Genomic DNA, 24,144 nt, shown 5'->3' on the forward strand with positions numbered 1-24,144 from the left:
CTATTTAAATAAAGAGCAATCCATCTTTTTTATTTCAAAGTATCTTATAATTTGCTTCTTTTCTATGTAACCAGATAATTACAAATCAGAACTGACTTGTAACACATGGCAAATCAGACCCATTACAGCTTAAACCACAAATTCCTAAAGGTCCAAAATGAAATCCCCCTCAACATACTCAGAGATGGTAGGTTGAGATCACTGTCCTGGCAGAACTCTGTCTTATATTTTTTGCACAGATCTCAATTTGCAGAAGCATCCAGTCCACGAATTTGCTAAAGCAAACTTGGGTAGAAGTTACACCCAGTCCTGAAATCTGGCTCAAATTAGTTTCTAACAATACAGGAAATAATACTTACAGTTGTACAGTTAAAAATACTAATTCACCATTTTATTCAGCTGAAAACAAACCAAGATACAGACTGCCAAAACTGTAAAGTTGTTTCATTTATAGACATAAACTTCACAAACTTTACTTACTAAGGTAAGAAACAGTCCTAATTGAGCATTAAGGTGCACTTAGTGCTCGTTTATATGAAGAGGATTTGCATCACTTCTCATTGCAGATTATCTGTAAGATAAGAATTTGCAAAGCAGCAACCTGCGCTTGCATCTCTGGTTCAGCTGCTTTGCAATTACAAGGCTATGCCAGAAGAACACAGTCTCTTGAACTTTCCCTTGGACACTTAAAAGCACAGTCTGTTCCTACAGCTGATAATTCATCATTTACCACAAACCAGCTGATCCCAGAAGGACATACTGGTGTACATACATAGGCTCCTGAAAATATTTAACAGGGAGGATAGAAAATAGCTTTACTGTTCTACAGAGTAAAGCAATCACACCAACCCCATCCTCCTCTGAAGAAGTGCACTTTGCTCTTGACTGTTCAGGGCTTGATAACTGGCGAGCTCCAATGTGAAGGTTGCTGAGCCTGATGTTAGAGAACGCAGAACTGTTGAGTAGCCCTGGACAAAATGGAGAACACATGTCACTCAAGAAGGTAAGTTAGCACAGAAAGCAGCCTAGGTCACGAAGAGAGAAAAGAGTCAGATGTATACTGCAACATACTAGTAAATGTTTTTATATTACTGAATTAAAAGTGCAATACGTGCACAAGTCAACCTAATAATATACTTTTAAAAAACTTCTCTGTAAAACCTTTTCTAGTAGTATTTACTACTTCTCTGACTTGCAGTTGAAAATGTGCTGGCTTAACAATCTGGATCAAACACAAAACCATTTCTAGACTTGTAGGCACTTGCTTCAGACCTCCACTTATTAAAATTTTAAAAACCCATTCCAAACTTATCCATAAGAACAGGAAAAGTGAACTGAAGCCTAATTATTTTTAAGCATATAAAAAAATTCAGACTTGCATTCTACCATCAGTAAGATAATCACATACCATGGTTTCTGCTAGTGGAACAGCAGCAACCACAACTCTGTTATCTTGACGACTCTGGATTTCCCGAATGCTACCTCTCCGCTGTGCAAGGTCAGCGAGTGCAGCACTGAGATGATCTTCGCTTACTGTGATTTCTAGGTTCATCAGGGGCTCCAGTATTTGTATACCTGCTTTTTTCAAAGCCTACATGGAAGGGAACGAGAGTTACATTGAGTTTGTGTTGGTTTTTTGTGTTTTGTTTGGTTTTGGTTTTTGTTGTGGTTGTTGTTTTGAGTTTTTTAGAAAATTGACATAGTAAGTACTTCCATATCTCTAGCTAACACTGCATCTCAAATTCTCTACTTCCAAAAGCTATAAAAGCCCACAGCATGGCCATTATGCTCCCAGAGAAGAACAATTACTAAATATTGATGCACATATATTTTCCCATTGGTATATCATGCTACTGTGTTCTACAACAGCTTTATAATTTCACTATACCTTTTGCATGCAACGAGAGACACAGGCTGATACCATTGTGTGGGAGGTGTCAGGATGCACCGTCAGTGATTGCACTGTCACATCTATATCCTGAACTGGGAATCCAAGCAAGGGTCCTAGGAAAAAAAGAGAAAAAGGGAAAACCACATTTATTTTTCAGAATATTAAGACACATACCAAAAAGTTTCAGGATTAATTTGGAGCTTCTCACTTTCCTTTTTCCCCTGTCATTCCCCTTGCTCCCTGCTACTCGTCATGTTCCTCATTCCGTGGTTTTGTCATTGTCTTGCTTTGCCAAAAGAGACAAAGGAATGCAGACTCATAGTTTCTTATTCTCTTCACGAAAAGCACAGATGATTTTCAGAACCAGGAGTTCCTGAGTGTGCTCATCCATACAACCATTGCCAAGTTATTTTTTAATACATTATAGTATCTAAAACTTGTCTATTGAAACAAGACCTCATTTGAAAAAGTACTGAAACCTTTTGTTTAACCTGAAGCCAGAATATCTTCTCTACTTTCAACACGTGATCACAGCAAAGCCTGATACTGACCCACAACCAAAACTGCAGGATTAACCCAATTCCATGAGGGATAAAGCACGACTGGTGTCATTGGTAGCTTACCTCCCTCCAACCCAGGACACTCATCCAGATCAAAAACCAGACTGGATGGGAGGCCTGAAGTATATCTGAGAAAAAACACATAGCTTTTTTCCTACAGAGAACATGGCCAGATTTTTTTTTTTTTTTAAGCACTGAACAATAAGAATTGCAGGCTGGAGACAGCAGAGCTCTGAACTGTCTTCAAGGAGCGTGAAGAAGGCACACAGCCAAGACTCATTCCACAGCCAGAGATGAGAGATGCTTTCCAACTGCACAAAGCAACATGGAAAAAACACCTCATGCTGCTTCTTTTAGAGCAATTCTCATTTATCAATCCACTCACTGCCTCTTAATGAGAGTTCTTTGGCCATAAGTTATTCAATAATTGTATTTTTAAGCAAAATGAAAGGATACTTTTAGTCCTTTAGAAAGCCTTTATTTTGCAATTAGGTAAAGGCTTTTTATTGTTTACTTTCATGGATTTAACATATTTGAAAATCCCAAGAAAAGTATCAGTAACTCTAATAGAAGCGTGGTATGTATATGCTGGCCTCCAAAACCACTTCTGTCACATCACTGTGGTCTACATGACATCATCAAGTAAACACCTTATCTCTTTGATACCAGACTGAAAAACAAACCAAGAGAATGCCAAGCTCTCTGGTGAGTCACTTAGAATAAATCAGCCTTAAAACCAAAGGCATGCTGACTTCCATTCCTGGCATAGGGAAAGGGGTGTCTGGCAATTCTTGTAGTTAGAGAAGTTTCAGAATTTTCCTTTGCATCTAATGTTAATAGGTACTATATTTTCGTTTTCAAACTAGCAAGGAGTTTTTCTCCTAGAAACATTAGATTGCTTCTTAGAGAAATGTTAGACCAGTATAGCTGTAGTAGCACTTCCTTTACCTTGAATGCATGAATTAATGATTCCATTTTCTATAGCTCCTTGGAGTTCTTTGGGTAGCACTTCAATGACACTTGCAGCATACTCGATGGCAGGTTTTGTTGTTGCTCTCTCTCCTAACCTGGGCCTCACCTCTAACTCTGCAGTTACACAGTGTCGTTTATCTCCTACTGTTTTGTCCAAAACATCTGAAGACAAAAAAAAAAAAAGGCAGCAAGTGTTTGGGGAAAAACTAATACATAAAATTCATTTAAATGTTACAAGTTCATTTAAAGTAAGTCAAGCTGCAAAACCAGACACAAGATGTTCCTTCCATTCACTCATTTTACCTGTAGCTTGGGCAGCATTTAGGATGGTTTCTCTATAGGCTATTTGAAGAGGTCCCAAATAAGTCTCAATTCCATATTCACGTTTGATTCGGTCATGAATGATCTCTATGTGTAGTTCTCCCATGCCACAGAGAATAGTCTAGTAAGAAGACAGTTAAGAGAGAAGAGGAAAAATACGCAAAACTCAGGTTTGAATACAAACTGTTTAATCAAGATCTTGCATGCTCTTTATTAATAGTCTTTTAGAAATATTTTGAATTCTAAGGAGCCTAGAGAGAAAACAGGACTGCTTTAGGTCATCTGACATAAACACCGTATTAGAGAGGGGGTAATTACCACTGCTGTGACCACTATAAAAAAGGTCATCTTAGATTATCTTCGAGACTATATAATTCAAACTTTTAAAATACAGAACTGTCAAAAACATGCAGAGCACTGGATGACTTCCTCTACACTGTAAAGTGCAAGTGCACAAGGCTCCATTTTAGTTTGATGCACAGAACTTTGTACATACATGATACAAACATTTAGAGAGTCCTTTTATTCAAGAAAATCTCAATATGTAAATGACCTAACTGAAGGGCGGTCTTGGCAGTTCTAAAATAAAGCTTGGTTACAATGCAGGCAAAATAAGATTCATCTTACTTGTCCCGTGTCAGGATCTAGCTTCACTTTTAAACTTGGATCTTCACGCTGAAGGCAGGTCAATGCGTTATCCAAGTCTGTACATAAGTATCAAACATTATATCTAGAGACTTCAGTAATTTGAGAATCACAATGAATGTCTATACATCACTTTCCTCACAAGGTCAAATCTTATTCTCAGAAGGAATCAAAAGGACCCTAGAGAAGCACAGATTTTGGCAAACAAAGTCAACTCAAATTACAAGCAACTTGCAACTTCTGATTCTCTCCAACAAACTGCACACTACAGAGTGCTTATTTAATTATTAAAAATACCATTTTAGGAGTGATATTTTGTACTTGTATGAAGAATTCACCAAGTCAGTAAAAAGTACTGCTTCCTTTTTACAGATAAGAAAAAATTGTCAACTAACTCTCCTGTGATTTACCTAAATATTTCAATATGAGTTCAACATTAAAAGGTTCAAATACAACTTTTTTTTCTGATTCCCCACTCTCTTAACTGCTGAGGAAAGCAGCTGAGACTGCATTTATCTACCGTACAGTCTTTGGGGAGAAAACAAATAAACAAACAAAACCAAAACCACAAAACACACACACACAAAACAATCACAAACAAAAAACCCACAAAAACCCCCATACTGCAAAACATCTAACCCACCAAAAACCAGGAACACCTTAAAACCCAGTTGCTCAGCCTACAGACGTGTTGCTCCAGATCTGCCTTCCACCTTGCTGCATTCCATCACGCTACACTGGCACTTATCCTTCCTCCAACTCACCCCCAACCAAGCTCAGCTTCGTTGGAATGAAGATACAGAGTTTAAGTAAGTATTTCCAAAAAGAGTCAAATAACCAGGTTCTCTGATACAGATTATTGGGAAGGGCAGTAAGACTACAGGTCACACTGCATGGGTGAACCCTAACTAGGCACACAGAAGTCTTGGCAAGTGAAGACTTTATATCACAGAGTAAAAATGCAAGTGCTGACTGAAAAAAAACCCCACCATGTTTCAATGTTATTTGTACTCGGGACACTATGTACAGCACATCAGTGTGACTGCAGCTAAACTAAGCATGACGCTATGAAACGAAAGTGCCTCCATCTCTTCTTTCAAAATTAAGAACTACTACTTTTCTAGACACAAAACCCAGAAAAGTACTACTACTAGTACTGCTTGAAGTGGTAATAGCAAAGAATACTGACAACCACAAAATCTAAAATACATCATCTGTGCAAAACACCAAAAAAGGCCTTATTAGATCACTGACTGATAAATTGGTGCAACTCAGTCATGTCAACCAGATATGCTTCAACTGGAGACAAGCCTTGTTCCTTACATAGGAGAATATGGTTATGCCTAAATATCTCATTTGTAGAATATCTTATCATATTCTTAGGTAGCTATGTTGTACCTTGTTGTTTGGCCATTGAAGGGGGTTCAATTGTACAGAAGAAGACGGGGTCAGGGATCTCAACGCCTGCCAGCAGGAGGCTCTCTGCATCACTAGCAGATCTCTTTTGTCCCCCAGCGCCCCTTCCAGCCCGGCGTGCTGCAGCTACTGCTGAAGCCTTTGAGGACACTATGGTATCTCCAGTGGCACTCTGTATATCGACAAGGCAAGAGGAGGGAATATGAAAAACAAAACAAACCAAAAAACTAACAATGCAAACCCTGACTGTTTCTCTTCCTCAAAACCTCCTGCGCTAATCTCCACTTATTTACTTATTTATAAACAGTTACTGTAACTTCTCACTTCAAATATAATAACTAAAATGATCTGGAAGAGGAAAAACTGCTCAAATTTAGACTAACATTTCTTTGTCCAGTTCACTGCATTTTAAATCTAACTTACCAGTCAAGATATAAAGCCACAAAGAACAATATTGTTAAATGAAAATTTGCTTATGCAAACCAAAGTTGGTTACATTTTAGAAAAATATGTGCAAATTATGCAGCCTGTTCAGACAATAAAACACTGAATTAGTAACCTAATACAAGCAAGCATGAAACCAACTTATTTGAACTTAAGTTAAATTGTAACTTTGAGTACCTTACATGGAACATAACTCCCCATCCTCAAAGGAGGTCTCTCCATGGCACTACATTGTATTTTAAGAGTTACAGAATAAATAGAAGCTCAGAACTCTATTAAAATGCACTTTAAGTTTTCAGTCCTTTCTATGTAATCAGCACAGCATCTCACAGGTCCATTACTGACATTTGTACATTGTAATATTTCATTTTAGAAGGAAGTACTTCAAAGCAAGTTTGCATATGTCACAATATCAAGAACATATCTGAGATATAATATCACAGAAGTAGAAAGCACACTAGTGAAACAAGCTCCCTTATAGAATAAGTATTTTCCATTACCTGTTTCAACCCAACAGTAAGGGCAATGTTGCCCGGCATTAGTGATGGTATTTCAATTTGCTGATCAGCAAAAGGCAGGAGCAGCCGGCTCATTCTCTCCCTGAAAAAGAAATTCTTGTGTTACTTAGGACTTTAACAGACATTCCGATGCTGTGCTAAACCACACCTGTATCTTACTCACGTGCAACTTTTGTTAATATTATATACAGCTGATTGGGGTTTCAGTGAACCTGAGTAAACGCGAACAAAAACGAGTGGTCCACGAGATTTATCATGAAGAACTTTAAACGCTAGGGCACACAGGTCATCCTTGTACCATTGTCTGCAAAATAAAAAAGCACAACAAAAAGCATACTTGTGGGATTAATCCACTCAAGCTCACATTTACCTAAATTTCCACTCATTTAAGAAAAAGTATCATTTCTTATTGTAACATTAACAGAGGCAGATTTTTAAAAATCATAATTTATGCCAAAAAATATTAACCTAAGCAGTTCCAGTTCCAGCAGGATATGTGAGGTGTCATGTGACTGAGCCAATACTAAAGATGATCCCTAAACCCCAATTCTTTTAAATGGCAATATCCTCAAGTTAAAAATACACTAGCAGTCTAAGGTGCAAGTTTGACAGCCAGAAGATAAATGCATACAATTCCAGCAGCACTGATCTACACAGGTTCAGTACTTAAGTGCATTTTTATGTCTGTTCATCTTTACTGTTATTTAATACCTACAAACAGTAAACATTTTTAAAGACATGAATGCTTTGTTGATATTTTTTATTTTCTCCTTTTATGCTTTCCTAATTATTTTTCCTTTTTCCTGACCTTTCTCTTCTCCTTGTACTTACAGAAACTCATATGAACGCTCATTAGGTGCAGGCAAGTACATAGTGATAGCATCCAGTAAAGGCTGCACTCCTTTATTCTTCAGTGCACTGCCACAGAGCACAGGTACCGCCTTCTGAGCTAGCGTGACTCTGCGGATAGCAGACTGTAACTGCAAAAAAATAATTATTTTCTGTTAACATGGGAACTACAATTTAGCCTTAGATTGCATTCCAGCTATCAGATATTGCAAACAAATCCCCCAAAGTTAAGTATGTTTGCAAATATAACATCACTCATCCAAACTCCTTTCACTGTTTTTAATGAGCTCCAAACCAGAAACCCAAACGTTCAGATGCTAAAACAGAAGACACTGCTTTTAAGACTTCTAAGCATTTCATGCAGATCTGCGGCTCTTCTTGTTCTTTTTCTAAGAGTCCTTTTAATTCAGAATGTAGTGTCTAATTCAATATGTAGTGTCTGAAGATTCAACCAATTCACAGCAGTTGAGATGCTGCTACTTCTGTTAGTAAGAATCAGCAGCTCAGACACAAACTGCATTCAGTCTACCTGGAAATTCCACTCACCTTTCCCTAAATTCTTTTGCAGCAGCCTAACTCTCAAAAAAACCCTCTTGTGGCACAAAGGTGCCCTATTTTTAAAGTTGTGCCTAGCATGTCTGAAAATCATAGTTACTGCATTATCATATAAAATTCACACTGAGCTTGAATATACTTTGTCCTAAATTCACAGTACTGTATATTCACTACAGAAGCTGGTGTGATTTTTTTTCTGATAAAAAAGCGTATCTGCAAAATCATAATATGCATGTACCAAAGGAGGAAAAACCCAGCCTTTCAGAGTAACAGGTAGTTATAAATAACGAATGTAAAAATTACCTTGTCAAGTGGTATTAAGTCAAAATTTTCACTATATTCTCCTAGAACCAGTTCAGCAAATTCATCATCCAGATCTGCAACCTTCAACAGAATACTTCCTTACTATTTGGCATATACAAGTTTCAAAGAGCAGTCACAAATCTCAGTTATTTAGGATATATGGCTAAATAGAGCAGGAACAAAGCCTTTAAAGATATCAGAGACCATAAACTCACACCACAGAAAATTATGGAAATGAAGGTTTCAAGAAAGGACAGGGGGAAAAAATCAACTTATAAAGGGGCTGTCAGGCAAAAACATCAGTGGGAGAAAGAATGCTTGTACTTATCCCTGAAACTGAAAAAAATCTGCAGCCATATAGTGACAGCCGTCAAGGGTATAACTGAATATATTTCAGATCTGCAAACAAGGTGAAGTCTGAAGTAAGCAGCAAGTAACCTTTGCAAGCCAGCAGATATACAGCTGGGAAAAACAGACAAGCCTTCAGGGTTTTTTGACCTTCTTCATGTCAAAGGCTTGTAGGTCCAAGAGCCCATCTGTGTTTTCAAAGTGGACCATTTAGCTTGACAAATAAATTAGCTACTCTTTAAACCTTGTCTCACATGTAAGCTTACACTGTCATAGACTCAGGACACCGTAAGTGCAAGAAGGCACTTCGGCCCTTCTACGGGTTACAACAGCAATTGTCCAAATACTGAAATGAATCATTGATAAGCCATTACACGTCTAATCAAGCTAATAACTAAAACATAAGAGATAAAGGGAAGTGTTCATTTAATTAAGTAAGAGCAAAGTGTGCAAGATGGCTGATACTCAAACTACTAAATTTTACAGTGTTTCTGATATGCAGAATTAATAGGACAGAAAGCATACCAAAAATATTTTATGAACACAGGTTATCTCAGTTATCACACTACTGAACCAGCCCTTCCTGCTTCAGGAAGAACCCAGAAACCAAAGCAAAAAACCCTAACACTTTCTTACAAAGCTTTATATCTGACAATACATTTCTTAAGATAAGACGCTGAGTAATAACACCCCCATTTAAAACCTGGAAAATTTGAAAACTAGATTGTGTATGTGTTTTACTGGACTCAGAGCAATAGAAAATGGACCTCTCCAATCCTGACATTTCAAAGAAAACCAAAACCCTAGCATCCTCTGTTTAGGCACTTGCACAATGTTATTCAAAGCTGTATGGAGGTCAGTCATTCCAGAAAAACGGATTGATATCTGAGATAAACACAGTTGTTAACCTCCCATATTTTTTAAATAAAAGTATGCATTCAAATGTAATGTCTATTACACTTTAAAGTTGTATAAAGCAAATTGAATGTAAAAAACCCCCCAAAACACAAGTCTTTACTTGGAGAGAAGACTTGCTTAGAGAGTCTCAGCTGCAACTACCTCTTCCAATATTACTATATCAATTACACAAAAAAATGTGGGACTTTCAGACACCAACTGAGGGGAGAAAAAAAAACCACTCCAGACAAATCATTTCAAAATATTCTGGACTGTTCAACAGGCAAATTATTCTTTTACTTCCATTAATTCTTCTATTCCTCACCCCTTCTAAGCTGTCATCTGTGCAAAACCTGGAATCAAGTAGATCAAATTTCTATTATCCTTCTTAGCTTCACAGTATAACAGTCTATTTTAAATAAATATTTATAGGTTATTTTCCTCATCTCTCCCATGGATTTTTTGATATATCTGGAACAAGACTTAGAGTGGGATTCAGATGCCTCCAATACAGTAAATAGTGCCATCTTCTCCAGCCTGCAACATTCCATCCAGCTTCTAGCAGCCACTCCGGAAGGGTATGGGTATCCTGCAGGTTCTGGGTCACATCTGCCAGCCTCCTGTGACTGTCCCAAGAATCTTTTGGCATCCAAGACAGTACAAGATACCATGTTAGCCAACCAAATTTAGCATCTGCTTTCTTCAGTTCCTTATTGATAAAGCAGGGCGTACTTCCCATTTTATACATGTACTGTACAGCCAGGGAGTCTGTCTCTTTATATTCAGCATGTTTTGCTGTCACATATTAATGTTTCCAATGTGCATTAACCATCTTTGACAGATGGAAAAGAAGTGAAGAAAATCTGAAATTAGTTCAATAAGGACAAATGCAGAATCTCGCACCTGGGACAGAACAACTCCATATGCTGATACAGTGGGGATCAACTAGCTAGGAAGCAGGTCTTCAGAAGTCAAACAGAAGGTCCTGCTGGTCCAATGAGCATAGCAGCATCCCTTTGCAGTGACAAAGGCTAACTGCATACTGGGCTCCATCAGCAAGAGCACAGCCAGTGGATCTGGGCAAGTGGTTAGTGCCCTCTATCCTGCACTTGTGAAGCTGCACGTAGAACACTCTGCTTTTAGGTTCCCCAGCACAAGAGAGGCTAACAAACTGTAGAAAGTCCAGTGGAAAACCACTAAGGTGGCTGAAGTGCAGTGGGAGGCCCAGAGAGATGGGTTTGTCTAACTTGGAGAGGCTATGGGAGGATGCAAATGCTGTCCCTCACTACCTGAAATGGTGGCGGTGGTGGGCCTTCTTCAGGGAAAACAGAGAAAGATTCTTCTCAGAGGCACACAAGGAAAGGACAAATGGTACTGTCACAGGTTGAAACATGGTAAATGCCCCCTAGACAAAAAATAATGTCTCACTACAGCAATGACCAAGCGCTGGGACAGGCTACCTACACAGACTGCAACCTCCATCCTTAGAGACTTGAAAACTCAACTGAACAAGGCCTGAGCATCCTGATCTAAAGCTGAATTTAGCCCTGCTTTGAGCAGGTCACTGTGACAATCACCTCCAGAGGTCCCATTCAGCCTATTTTTTCTACTGTTTCAAATAACAGTTTTAAATATATTATGTATTTACTTTAGAACTTTACTTGTTCTATTAAGGTATTTCTGGCAGCCTGGACTTCTTGGAACAGGCTGGGATCATCAGCCTCCAGCAGCGGCTTTTGCTCAAAATTTTTTCCATCATCCAAATGAGAAGTAGATTTCCAAATTATTTGTTCCTTAGTCACAACATCAACCAGTCCTCTGAAGGTCTTGGCTTCCCCAATGGGCAACTGAAAATAGAGTGGAGATTTTAGACAGCTGCAAAAAATTAAGAAAGGAGTTCTATTTGAAAGAAAGCAAATAACCATGTCAATTCTATGCTTACCTGTAAAAGCAATGGTTTTGTCTTCAACTTTTGTTCGATACTCTCAACAGCGTATGTGAAACTATATTAAAACAACAGATACCAAGTTACAGAAAACTTATATAGTAAAATAGGTTTACCATTCCTTATTTACTGCAAAAATTACTCCTAAAATTACACAAAAATATGCATCCGCATAAACAAAGACGTATGTAGTGAGTATTCACGTAATTATCTTGCTCTGTGCATAACAGAACAACTTTATTAGATACATTCTCTTACAATGATTTTAGCAGTAATTAAATTAACTAAATACCTTGCCCTGTTTTTGTCCATCTTGTTCAAATAGCATATTCGTGGTATCTGATGTTTGTCCGCTTGCCTCCACACTGTCAGAGTTTGAGCCTAAAGCAGAAGATAAAATAGAAACATGAGTGCCGACAGCTGCATTATACATTCCCCAATACTGCTGAGGGACCAAGTTCTGAGCACAGATCTGTGCTGAATATGTTGCAACAATCCTGATTCCAGCAGCAGTGATTAACTTCACAAGCAGCTTTGTCTCATCTCCTCTCTCTCAGCTGTCGTCATTCCCCGTCCATCACTAAGGGCACACAGGCATACAGGCGAAGGAACATGGAGAGAAACTAAGCATTACAGAAGATATATATGGAAAAAATTCAGTAATGTAGTGACTTAAGACTTTATTGCCAATTTCTGTAAGCACAAACAGGCAAGCATTTCTGTGGCTACACATACAACACTAAAAAATCCTCCAGTTTTGCTAGTAATTTGTGTACTACTGCATTTTTATTGGAAAGTTAAAACAGGTATATATGGAAATCAGTTCAGATTCAGAAACAGTCTCTTACTAATAAATGGCAATAACGCAATAATTTCCTACACAGTTTTAGAAAAAACACAAGCAGATCTAACTGTTTTGTTGTTGGGGGCAGGGGCTGTTACTCAGTTCAGGTTCATACATGATGGCACCTAAACGCTTTCCAATATCAAGTTAAATAATGTGATTCACACTGGTCAAGAGTTCTCTCATCCCTCATCCAGGGGAAAAAAAGTATGTCCCATGGAATACAGTGATTTCACAACAGGTAACTTTTCTACAGGACTGAACTACTCAAACATCTCATGCTATGGAGTCAAATTCCAGCCATTCTCCACCTTTTCTGCACTATGCCCCAAAAGGCACGTTAAATAAGTTGCTGACGAGGGAGGCAACCAGCTTGTGATGCGGGTGAGTATCACCTACACTGTGCTGCAGCAGCAGGTGGAGTAGCTCGTGCAGTAGGGCGCAGAGACTATCACTCCTCGCTTGTTAGACCCTCTCACCTACTGCCAGTGTCCCTGACTGTTGCCAACCATGGTCTCCTCCAGGAAGAGGGTTTGCCTAAAGAAGACTGTGTCGACTCAGACGGAGCTACTGCCTCGAACGGTGGCTGTCCAGGTGTCCGGCTGCAGGGAGTGCCAGAGCCTGCTGCTGCAGGGGGGGAGGCAGCATTCAGCCTGCGTGAGGTGTGAGCAGGTGCAAGATCTGCTCGTCACGGTTGCAAAACTTAAGGAGGAGATTGAGACACTGAGGTCCATCAGGGAGTGTGAAAGGGAGATCGACTGGTGGAGTAACTCCCTGGCGTGCCAGGCAGACAGGCCCCAAGGGGGAACCCCCCAAAAGGTGATGGACCCCCTGCCCTGTCGGGCAGAGAGGGAAGATCTGAGAGAGCCCCTGCCCTGTCGCTGTCGGGCAGAAGTAGGGGGTCAAATAGCTGAGGAGGGTTGGAAGCGAGTTCCAGTTAGGCGTCGCGGGCAACCCCCCTCCCTACCTGCTTTGCTTCCCCGGGTGCCCCTCTGTAATAGGTTTGAGGCCATGGATATTGAAGAAGATGTAGGTGGGGACGTGGTGCAAGGGCCGCCTACGAGGTCACATAGGAAGAGGCAATTGACTCCACGCCTCAAGACTGCCTCCGATAAAAAAGAAGGAAGGGTAATTGTGGTAGGCAATTCCCTTCTGAGAGGGACGGAGGGCCCGATATGCAGAGCTGACCCTCAGCATCGGGAAGTTTGTAGCCTACCTGGAGCTCGGATCAGGGATATCGCCAGGGCACTCCCCAAACTAGTGCGCCCAACGGACTATTACCCCCTACTGATCTTCCAGACAGATGGGGAGGAAGCGGCATCCCGTAGTCTGAGGGGAATGAAGAAAGACTTCAAGGCCTTGGGACGAATGGTGAAAGAGTCTGGGGCTCAAGTTATCTTCTCTTCCCTCCTTCCATTTTTGGATGATGATGTGGGATGGAATAGAAAAATTGAGTCCGTAAATGATTGGCTTCGGGACTGGTGCTACAGGCAGGGCTTTGGGTTCTTTGATAACGGCTGGTTTTATAAGACACCAGTCTGGTCAGTGATATGTGGGAAAGGTTTATCCCACAGGAGTAAAAGGATGCTGGGATAGGAATTAGCAGGGCTCATTTGCAGGGCTTTAAACTAGATTCGAAGCGGGATGGGGTTGTAGCTGGGCTTGCATCAGTGGGGCAGCACGCTGGAATCCATAAAGACTGGGAGGCCCCCCAGGCCCCTAGGGTGAAATCGGTGTACTCGGCTCGCTCCCTGAGGTGCCTGTACACCAATGCGCGCAGCATGGGGAATAAGCAGGAGGAGTTAAGAAACCTGCGTTCGGTCAGGAGATTATGATCTGGTGGCAATTACAGAGACATGGTGGGACAGCTCACATGACTGGAATGTGGTCATGGATGGCTATGCCCTTTTCAGGAAAGACAGGCCGGCCAAGCGTGGTGGTGGAGTTGCTCTTTATGTGAGAGAGCAACTACAATGTATTGAGTACTGTCCAGGGGCGGTTGAGGAGCAAGTTGAGAGTCTGTGGGTGCGAATTAAGGGGCAGGCTGGCAGGGGTGACACTGTTGTGGGAGTCTATTACAGGCCACCAGATCAGGGTGAGGATGTTGATGAGGCCTTCTACGGGCAGCTGAGAGCGGCCTCACAGTCACAGGCTCTGGTTGTTATGGGGGATTTTAACTACCCTGATGTTTGCTGGAAGGACTACTCAGCCAGCCAGCCTCAGTCTAGGAGGTTCCTCCAGTGCATTGACGATAACTTTCTGATGCAAATGGTGGAGGAGCCGACTAGAAGAGGTGCGCTGCTGGATCTCGTCCTCGCTAACAAGGAGGGTCTGGTTCAAGCAGTAAAGGTGGGGGGCTGCCTTGGTTGCAGTGACCATGAGATGGTGGAGTTCAGAATCTCCTGTGGTGGGAGCAGAATACCAAGCAGAATTGCAACCCTGGACTTCAGCAGGGCCGACTTTGGCCTGTTCAAACAATTGCTGGAGGAAATCCCGTGGGCAAGGCTGCTTGAAGGTAAAGGGGCCCAAGATAGTTGGTTAACATTCAGGGACTGCTTCTACCAAGCTCAAGATCAGAGCATCCCAACACGTAGGAAGCCAAGGAAGGGAGCCAGGAGACCTGCGTGGTTAAACAGGGAACTGCTGGGCAAACTCGAGTGGAAGAGGAGGGTTTACAAATCATGGAAGGAGGGGCTGGCCACTTGGGAAGAATATAAAGCTGTTGTTAGAGGATGTAGAGAGGCAGCTAGGAAAGCTAAGGCCTCCTTAGAGTTAAACCTGGCGAGAGGGGTCAAGGACAACAGAAAGAGCTTCTTCAAATACATGGCAGATAAAACTAACACCAGAGGCAATGTAGGCCCACTGATGAATGAGGTGGGTGCCCTGGTGACAGAAGATACAGAGAAGGCAGAGTTACTGAATGCCTTCTTTGTCTCTGTCTACTCTGCCGGAGGCTGTCCTGAGGAGCCCCGTACCCCTGAGGCACCAGAGGAAGGCAGGGCAATGGAGGAGTTTGCCTCAGTTGATGAGGACTGGGTTAGGGACCAGTTAAGCAATCTGGACATCCATAAATCCATGGGTCCAGATGGGATGCACCCGCGGGTGCTGAGGGAGCTGGCTGAAGTCATTGCTGGACCACTATCCATCATCTTTGCCAAGTCTTGGGAAACGGAAGAGGTGCCTGAGGACTGGAGGAAAGCAAATGTCACTCCGGTCTTCAAAAAGGGCAAGAAGGAGGACCCGGGCAACTATAGACCAGTCAGCCTCACTTCCATCCCTCGGAAAGTGATGGAACACCTTATCCTTGGTGCCATCTTAAGACATATCAAGGATAAGAGGGTCATCAGGGACAGTCAACATGGCTTCACCAAGGGGAAGTCGTGCTTGACCAACCTCATAGCCTTTTATGAAGACGTAACAAGGTGGATTGATGATGGCAGACCAGTGGATGTGGTCTACCTTGACTTCAGCAAAGCATTTGACACCGTCTCCCACAGCATCCTCACGGCAAAACTGAGGAAGTGTGGACTGGATGATCGGGTAGTGAGGCGGACTGCAAACTGGCTGAAGGAGAGAAGCCAGAGAGTCGTGATCAATGGGGCAGAGTCTGGTTGGAGGCCTGTATCTAGTGGAGTGCCTCAAGGGTCAGTTCTGGGACCAATACTGTTCAATATATTCATCAATGACTTGGATGAGGGAATTGAGTGTACTATCAGCAAGTTTGCTGATGACACCAAGCTGGGAGGAGTGGCTGACACGCCAGAGGGCTGTGCTGCCATCCAGTGAGATCTGGACAGGCTAGAGAGTTGGGCGGGGAAAAATTTAATGAAATATAACAAGGGAAAATGTAGAGTCTTGCATCTGGGCAGGAACAACCCCAGGTTCCAGTACAGGTTGGGGAATGACCTATTAGAGAGCAGTGTAGGGGAAAGGGACCTGGGGGTCCTGGTGGACAGCAGGATGACCATGAGCCAGCACTGTGCCCTTGTGGCCAAGAAGGCCAATGGCATCCTGGGGTGTATTAGAAGGGGGGTGGTTAGTAGGTCGAGAGAGGTTCTCCTTCCCCTCTACTCTGCCCGGGTGAGACCTCATCTGGAATACTGTGTCCAGTTCTGGGCCCCTCAGTTCCAGAAGGACAGGGAACTGCTGGAGAGAGTCCAGCGCAGAGCCACAAAGATGATGAAGGGAGTGGAGCATCTCCCTTATGAGGAAAGGCTGAGGGAGCTGGGTCTCTTTAGCTTGGAGAAGAGGAGACTGAGGGGTGACCTTATCAATGTTTATAAATATATAAAGGGTGGGTGTCACGAGGATGGAGCCAGGCTCTTCTCGGTGACAACCAACAGTAAGACAAGGGGTAATGGGTTCAAGCTGGAACACAAGAGGTTCCACTTAAATTTGAGAAGAAACTTCTTTGCAGTGAGGGTGACGGAACACTGGAACAGGCTGCCCAGGGAGGTTGTGGATTCTCCTTCTCTGGAGACATTCAAAACCCGCCTGGACGCCTTCCTGTGTAACCTCACCTAGGTGTTCCTGCTCTGGCAGGGGGATTGGACTAGATGATCTTTCGAGGTCCCTTCCAATCCCTAACATTCTGTGATTCTGTGATTCTGTGAGAAGTTCTGGCTGAAAATTACTAATTTTCTACATGAAATCTGAAAACGAGTAATGAAGAGATACTCATTTCTTTCCACTGGTGAAGCTAGCCAGAAGAATTTACCTCAATGTTTGTAAAGTACAGCAACAAAAAACAAAAAAAACCCTCAGACTTTAATGAGGATCCAACATATTTGCCCCTCATTACCATGGAAATTGCTATATACTACAGGACTTGAACTTAAATGCTCAGCTTCCTGTCACTAAATTTTGATCAAAGCATCAAAAGAGATAATACAGATCAACATTTCTGTACTATGATTATTATTATTTCAGTCTGATTTTAGTCATTAGACAAAAAAAATAAAAATCTACCAGTTATTTTTACCTCAACACCAGCTGAAGCATCAAACACTGCTACTGCTCCATCAAGGACTCTCAAACAACGCTCAACTTCCACTGTAAAGTCCACATGACCTAAAAAACAAACTTCCTTTTACACTGTCATAATTCTAACAGGCAACATCAACAGGTCATTACATTTTTTTTTTTAAATCATGTCAAAACAACCCTGTCTTCACTTGCAGAGAAATACACCCATCAGTCCTTGAAACACACAAGACTCTTTCATTGCAATCCCAGAACTGAGAGCAATTTAGTTTGGAAATGTCAGAGCTCATTTTAAACAAGCTGAATTATGCACCAGTAAACAATAATCAGCCAAAGCTAAACGTAGCTCAGTATAGGACTTTTTACTGCCGCAATTAAACCAGTTAAATATTGCACTACATTTAAAACTAAGGCTTACGTTCTATGATAGCCCACCTCATCTACTCTCCACCAATAATGCCAAGTACTGCCAAAGCATAGTACCTGGGGTGTCAATTAGATTGATTCTGTAGTCCTTCCAATCAAACGTAACAGCAGCAGACTGAATGGTAATACCACGTTCTCGCTCTTGTACCATAAAATCTGTCACTGTGTCCCCATCATCGACATCTGTGAACAGGAAGTAGTACTACAGTTAGGTAGGTAAATAATTCAAAAGCTGAAATTGTCTCAGAATACAAAGATATTTGGAAATACTGTCCCCTTTATATATGTACATGCTATGAAAACTAGCCTTTTTCAGAAAATGATGATGTCAGCTAATTTACCTAGGCTCTCTTTCCAGGGAACAAATGTTCTGTAAGTCAAAGACAAGCATTTCCAACAACCTTTTTGTTGTTCTTAATCCTAGTAACACCATGAGAAACTTAAAAACTAAAGCAAAGTCCATGAGAACTGATGAGATGCATCTGCAGGTCCTGAGGGAGCTGGCAGATGAGTTGCTAAGCCACTATCCCTCATATTTGAGTAATTGTAGCAGTCCAGTGGACTTCATATTGACTGGAAAAGAGAAAGCATAAGCCCCATTTTTAAAAAAGGAAAAAAGAAAGACCTGGGGAACTACAGGCCAGTCAGTCTTACCTCTGTGCCTGGCAGATCCTCCTGGAAACTACACTAATGCACATGGAAAATACGGAGGTGATTGGTGACAGCCAACACAGCTTCACTAAGGGCAAGGAGCACAAATTGAGGCTGCTCTGACCCTTTCAATCTTGAAAAATTCTGTGAGAGTTGCTGAAGCAAGGAATACTTTCTGTGCTACAACTTTGAAAAGAAATGGTTACTTTTTGTTTACCTGGTTTCTTTACAGGTCAAAAGAGAACTGAAGAAACAGCTCTACCAGAATGGCCAATGAGCAACAAGCAAAACAAGGAGAACCTCTAATTAAATGTTAAAACAAACCATAATTCACTAAAAGAAAAATAAGAACCAATGATCTCTCAAAGCACAACTGCCTTAGAAAGTAATGGAATGTGCATTAAAATTTCATTATATTGCAGCACAGCTTTGGAACAACTGGCTTCTATGCCAAGTACTCCACCAACAACCTTTAACTGGGTTGCATGTTATTGTAGTCTATTAAAACTTTCAAAGCTACTGAATACAAAAAGTATTTCTAACCTCCAAGTGTTCTTATGTATCCAGAATAATACAGCATTCTCTCTGTTGTTGTTGTTTTCCCTGCATCAATGTGGGCCATAATGCCAATGTTTCGGATTCTGCATAAAATGAAAACATTGCCTTTACTGAGGTAATTTTTTTATTCAGTCATATTGTTATTTGCATAAACAATTAATATTCATGGTGAGGAGCACACCAGATGAATAACACTTTTCCTCTGTTGCATATCTGATACAGTGTACATTCTGATACTGAAGTACGTTAGCATGGAAATGGTGGATTTTCTTCAGATCAGTAGTACTGAAGAGTTTTGGAACAGGCTTCCACGCTCCACTTCAGGGCTAGGCCGCGTCTTCGCCTCATCCTCACCCACCTGCCCTCCCCACAAACAGAACCCTTTCATCCATCCCAGTCTCTAACCTCTGGCAACTGAAACAATTCCCCACACATACACATTTTATACCCCAAATCTAGCATCCAAGTTCCCACGAAGCTTTCCTCGATTCTGTTCAGCCAAGTCTTCCTTTCTGAAGTACCTCACCCAGAGGCTTCCAAAACGGCTTCACTGGCTCTGCGCATCACAGGCTTGTGACCAGCCCCCAGATTCACCATTAATGCCAGCTGAACTCACCCTCGGGACATAAGTGGTCGTCCAAGGGAACTTCACCCCCAAGCCACTCCTGTGGCAGCTCAGCCCCTAATTACCTTGCCCTCGTCCAAGGGAACTTCACCCCCAAGCCACTCCTACAGCAGCTCAGCCCCTAATTACCTTGCCCTCATCTAATTACTTGCCCCCTCATTACTAAGGCCTTCATCTAACAGGGCTGAGGGCTCCCATGAATACAAAGTACACAGCGCTGCCCACCGCAGGGGTCCAGGTGCAAGGACAACCCTTCACCCTTGTTCAGCTCCCAGCAACCACCACGGATTTGGACCTTCCCTAAAAGCCCAGTTTTGGTTCCAATGATGTAAAGAAGAGACAATCCAAGACCTCTCTGACACCAACAACCATTCTGTAATGAAATGTCAGAAGGTAAAAGGAAGGACTAACTTTAATTTAAAATGTGCGCATGAACTATGCATGTGACCGGCACAGCAACAATCCACGACTTGTTAACACATCAATTGCTCTGACAGCTGGTCACATCCAAAAAACAATCTAGCATGACATACCTGGATATATGAGGGTTAATGACAGAACGCAGAGACTTAACATCTCCTGGAGACAAACAAAACAAAATAACAATTTGTAAGACTGATCCTAATACAGAAATTATAGATTTTAACAAAATTATATATATTTAAGAAAATTCATGAAAAACTTATTAAAAAAAAAGATTCGGAGTCACAACTCATGACAATTCGTAACTTCTAGCACTGCAAATTTCAAAAGATATGTACTTAACTTTCAATAAATCTCTCTTAAAAAAACTCTTCAAAACAGCTGTAATTTAGAAACAACAGGAAAAAGACAACACAAAAAAGTATAATCAGTACACTAAAACCTTACCTGCAGAAGCAGTAACAAAACATGCCACAGTGCAAGACAACTGTAATGCTGACATTCATTTGAATTGGCTATTAGAGAACACATTTCAAAATTAATTTCTCCTTTAAACACTGAAGCTAGACAGCATAACTCTTAAGGAAAAAACGTAAACTGATTTAGGTTAAGAAAACAAAGGACTGAGGAGTTTTAATAGCATACCTTTGAAAGATATTTCCTCTCTCACATCCTATTTAGTTGGAAAATAAGCTGTCAAGCTAAATTTTTATGAAACTAATCCATAATCCAGTTACTGAAGCCATTTAAGTTGTGTTTCATGAACTCACTTTCCTAGCACTTCAGTTTATCTTTGAAAGGCCAAACAGAATTCAATAATATTTAAACTAACACTCCTTCACCATCTACAGATCATCTCTCTTGCTACAGAGATATTAAAGAGTTATCTTATAGGTTAATATCTCGATGTTAACTGATCATAAGAGAAGCAACGTACCAGGCTGGAAATTCACCAACAACCATCACTACCCCAAATAAAAACTCCAACACTGCTTTTTTTCCCTTTGGTTTCTGAAATAACCCACGAAATAAGGTATTAGTATGTCTAAGATTTCTTGCTTGTCTAAGTTGCGGTATCTTCTCGCATACAGAATGAAGCCCTGCCTCCATGTGACAAGCTGGGGTATTCAGCACAGCAAAACTGGGGATGAGTACAGCAGACAGCAAGGACATTGCACAGACAATGACACAGAAACAGTAACAGGTCGCAACAGAGACTGTGTTGACATCAGCAACTAAGAAGAGTAAGCCTTCTTCTCAGGTATGTGACTACAGGTGAAAGACTTTTGCTAAGATATATAGTGCTGAACCCATTAACTTTTTTTTTTTTTAAAGAAGTTGGGTTACCCACGAGTTACCAGTACTTTCTTCCCACCTCCACCTTGATGTAGAAGAAGCATGGAACAAGTGGCCCTGACTCCCAACACTACCTTGTATCAATCAATTTCCATCCAATCTCAGCGTAGCTACTGGAAAACCAGCAAAAATTCCTTTTAATTGAAATTTTGTTTTCCAACTATTTTATTTTTTTTACTCTCTTTTATCCTGACTCTGCAAAGAAAATACACTAATGACAGCTTAAAACTTCTATTTAATCAGATTCCTGTGTTTCTCTCCTTGTCCAACATGCTGGCTATCATCAGTTACTTGACAACAAATTAAGGCTTCAGGTAACTCGACAGAGGTTACAGTGCACTTCACAGCTGACCTGAGTTCCTAGACATCTGTATCTTTTATTTTCGTTATTTTCTAAAAGCTTCACACCATGGATCTACTAAGAAAGCAGCAGAACAAAGCACTTTTCTTCAGTCCGTGAACCTTTTAACTGCTCTGTTTGCGCTTCATACACCAAATTCACAAATAATGACCAAATGAATACACTGAAAGACGATTTTAAAAGTATTATTACTCATTTTTAGAGTAATCCCTACTATTAAGAAAATAATTTAAACTTATACCTTGTGAAGAACTGTAGTGTCTTAGATTGTGGTTTTGTTGTGTCACACTTATGACTCGCATCTTTGTCGTTCTGAAGTACTCATACTTAAAAGAAAAAAAAAATCATAGAGAAAATTTATCATTATAAGTAATTGCTTGTAGGTACATTTTTGCCAGTTGTAGAAAACTAAACTAAAAAAAAATATCTGCAAGAACTGATACTGTTGTTAGATATTTATATAAGCTCAAAATATCAGCTATTTGGAAGCAGAAGCATGAAGATGGCAGCACCGAGGTTTAAACCAAGTCCCATCCCAACATTATTTGGGAATTCCGGTAAAAATCTATTACAGTATCAAAACATGTTGTCACTAGCCACAATATTTTAAATATGTCTAATTATTTTTTTAAATAATATAAATTTTTCAATTACAGAAGTTGGGTAATCAAAATTACAGATAAGTAAAATATTTATAGAAAAATTACAAAATCAACTTTCACATTCTGACTTATATGAAAGTCCAGCTCCAACACGAAAGTATGCATTCTGTTTGGATACCAATTTTTAAAGAAAAGATTTTTTTTAAAGTTTACTCAGAGTAACCCGAGTACTTCTTTTATTCGCAGAGGAGCTATCAAAATTTAGGGAAAAGTTTACCTCACTGCACAAACTTGATGACTTCAATGCTTTTATCAGAAATTTCTTCATAATGCCCGACATTCTGCTCCTGTCTCTAAAGCTGTCCCCTGCCAAGATAAATAAACATCGAACAAAATGTTTATGAGAGAAAACAGGTAACTATACTACTTCCACATAAATCAGTGATGACAATTGTTTTTCATGTTAGCTCAGGTTACTGTTTTTCAGGTCACTGCTTTGCAGCTTAAATCTATGTCAGATCTGTAGAAATAATGTTATTAAGCCTTAAAAATGCACCATAAATGTATGGCCACAAACATCAAATGTATTTCTCAACTAAATTTGCAAACAGCGAAGCAGAAAAATTAACATGAGGGTTTACACTCACGCTGAAACAAATTCTGGAATAAAGGTCACTGATCAGTAAAGGGTAAATACCTCTTCTGATCTTGACGGAGGGAGGGGGGCAGGGAAAAGTAAGTATTCAGAACAAAAATATTAGCTACTCTAAGTTTTTAAGCATGCCCAAAACCACTGCGACACAAAGCCCAAGTGCAGACACTTCAAAAGCGTTCCTGGCCGGCTGCTGCTAATCTAAGGAGCCACCAACATCCAGCTCTGGTGATTTCATGGGTTTGGAGGGGAAGCTGTATGAGGAACAGCTGAAGTCACTTGGTTTGTTCAGCCTGGAGGAGACTGAGAGGAGACCTCATTGTGGCTACAGCTTCCTCACAAGGGGAGGAGGAGGGGCAGGGCTGTGAGCTCTTCTCTCTGGTGACCAGTGACAGAACCTGAGCGAATGTCAGGAAGATGTGCCAGGGGAGGTTTAGGTTGGACATTAGGGAAAGGTTCTTCACCCAGAGGGTGCTGCAGCACTGGATCAGGCTCCCCAGGGAGGTGTCACGGCCCCAAGCCTGACAGTGTTCAAGAAGAGACTGGACAACGTCTTCAGACACATGGTGTGAACTGTGGGGCTGTCCTGTGCAGGGACAGGAGCTGGACTGGATGGTCCTTGCGGGTCCCTTCCAACTCAGGACGTTCCGTGATTCTACGAGTCACGCTCTGGGCAGAGTTTCACAATGAGGGGAAAGGAGGCTGCAGACGGGCTCAACCGCCTCATCCTCGCAGCCCAACGCCCGTGTGGCGGCGCCGCCGCGGCGGAGCGGGAGGGCGGGGCGGGAGCGGTGCCCTCAGCCCCCGCCGCTGCCCGGGAGGCCGCCCCGCAAACCCACAGCGCCCTTCCCGCCGCGGTACCCACCGCGGGGACGTTGCTCCGCCGCCCCCCGCGTTATGTGCTGCCTCCGGATGAAGAGCTTCAGCAGGGCCCAGCCTCGGCTTGCGCCGCTAGTCCGGCCGCGGCTCCGCCCGGGACAGCCGCCATGCCGCCGGAAG

General features: G+C 41.5%; 1 protein-coding gene across 1 annotated transcript; it reads right to left on the reverse strand.

Annotated features, from left to right (window-relative positions):
* Positions 1-9: 9 nt before the first annotated feature.
* On the reverse strand, positions 10-24,139 carry GFM2 (GTP dependent ribosome recycling factor mitochondrial 2). Its single transcript, XM_065657665.1, has 21 exons — positions 24,011-24,139; positions 22,771-22,859; positions 22,133-22,217; positions 20,285-20,330; positions 19,112-19,209; positions 17,975-18,100; positions 17,490-17,578; positions 11,957-12,045; positions 11,662-11,722; positions 11,381-11,566; positions 8,475-8,555; positions 7,599-7,747; positions 6,931-7,071; positions 6,750-6,849; positions 5,788-5,977; positions 4,372-4,448; positions 3,727-3,865; positions 3,400-3,585; positions 1,889-2,004; positions 1,409-1,591; positions 10-968 (listed from the first exon to the last, which is right to left on the reverse strand). Exons 2-21 carry the CDS (start codon positions 22,831-22,833, stop codon positions 840-842), a joined length of 2,334 nt encoding a protein of 777 aa, XP_065513737.1. The 5' UTR covers positions 22,834-22,859; positions 24,011-24,139; the 3' UTR covers positions 10-839.
* Between the last annotated feature and the right edge of the window lie 5 nt (positions 24,140-24,144).

Source organism: Caloenas nicobarica, chromosome Z (genome assembly GCF_036013445.1).
Source record: "Caloenas nicobarica isolate bCalNic1 chromosome Z, bCalNic1.hap1, whole genome shotgun sequence".
NCBI lineage: Eukaryota > Metazoa > Chordata > Aves > Columbiformes > Columbidae > Caloenas > Caloenas nicobarica.

Excerpts from the sequence above, each read along its gene's own strand:
- GFM2 (XM_065657665.1), bottom strand. The coding sequence starts at position 22,833 with ATGTCGGGCATTATGAAGAAATTTCTGATAAAAGCATTGAAGTCATCA. Across the intron at positions 8,556-11,380 it reads GAAATACCTTAATAGAACAA|GTTGCAGATCTGGATGATGA; the intron begins GTAAAGTTCTAA and ends ATTCTGTTGAAG. Across the intron at positions 1,592-1,888 it reads TCTCTCGTTGCATGCAAAAG|GCTTTGAAAAAAGCAGGTAT; the intron begins GTATAGTGAAAT and ends CCTTCCATGTAG.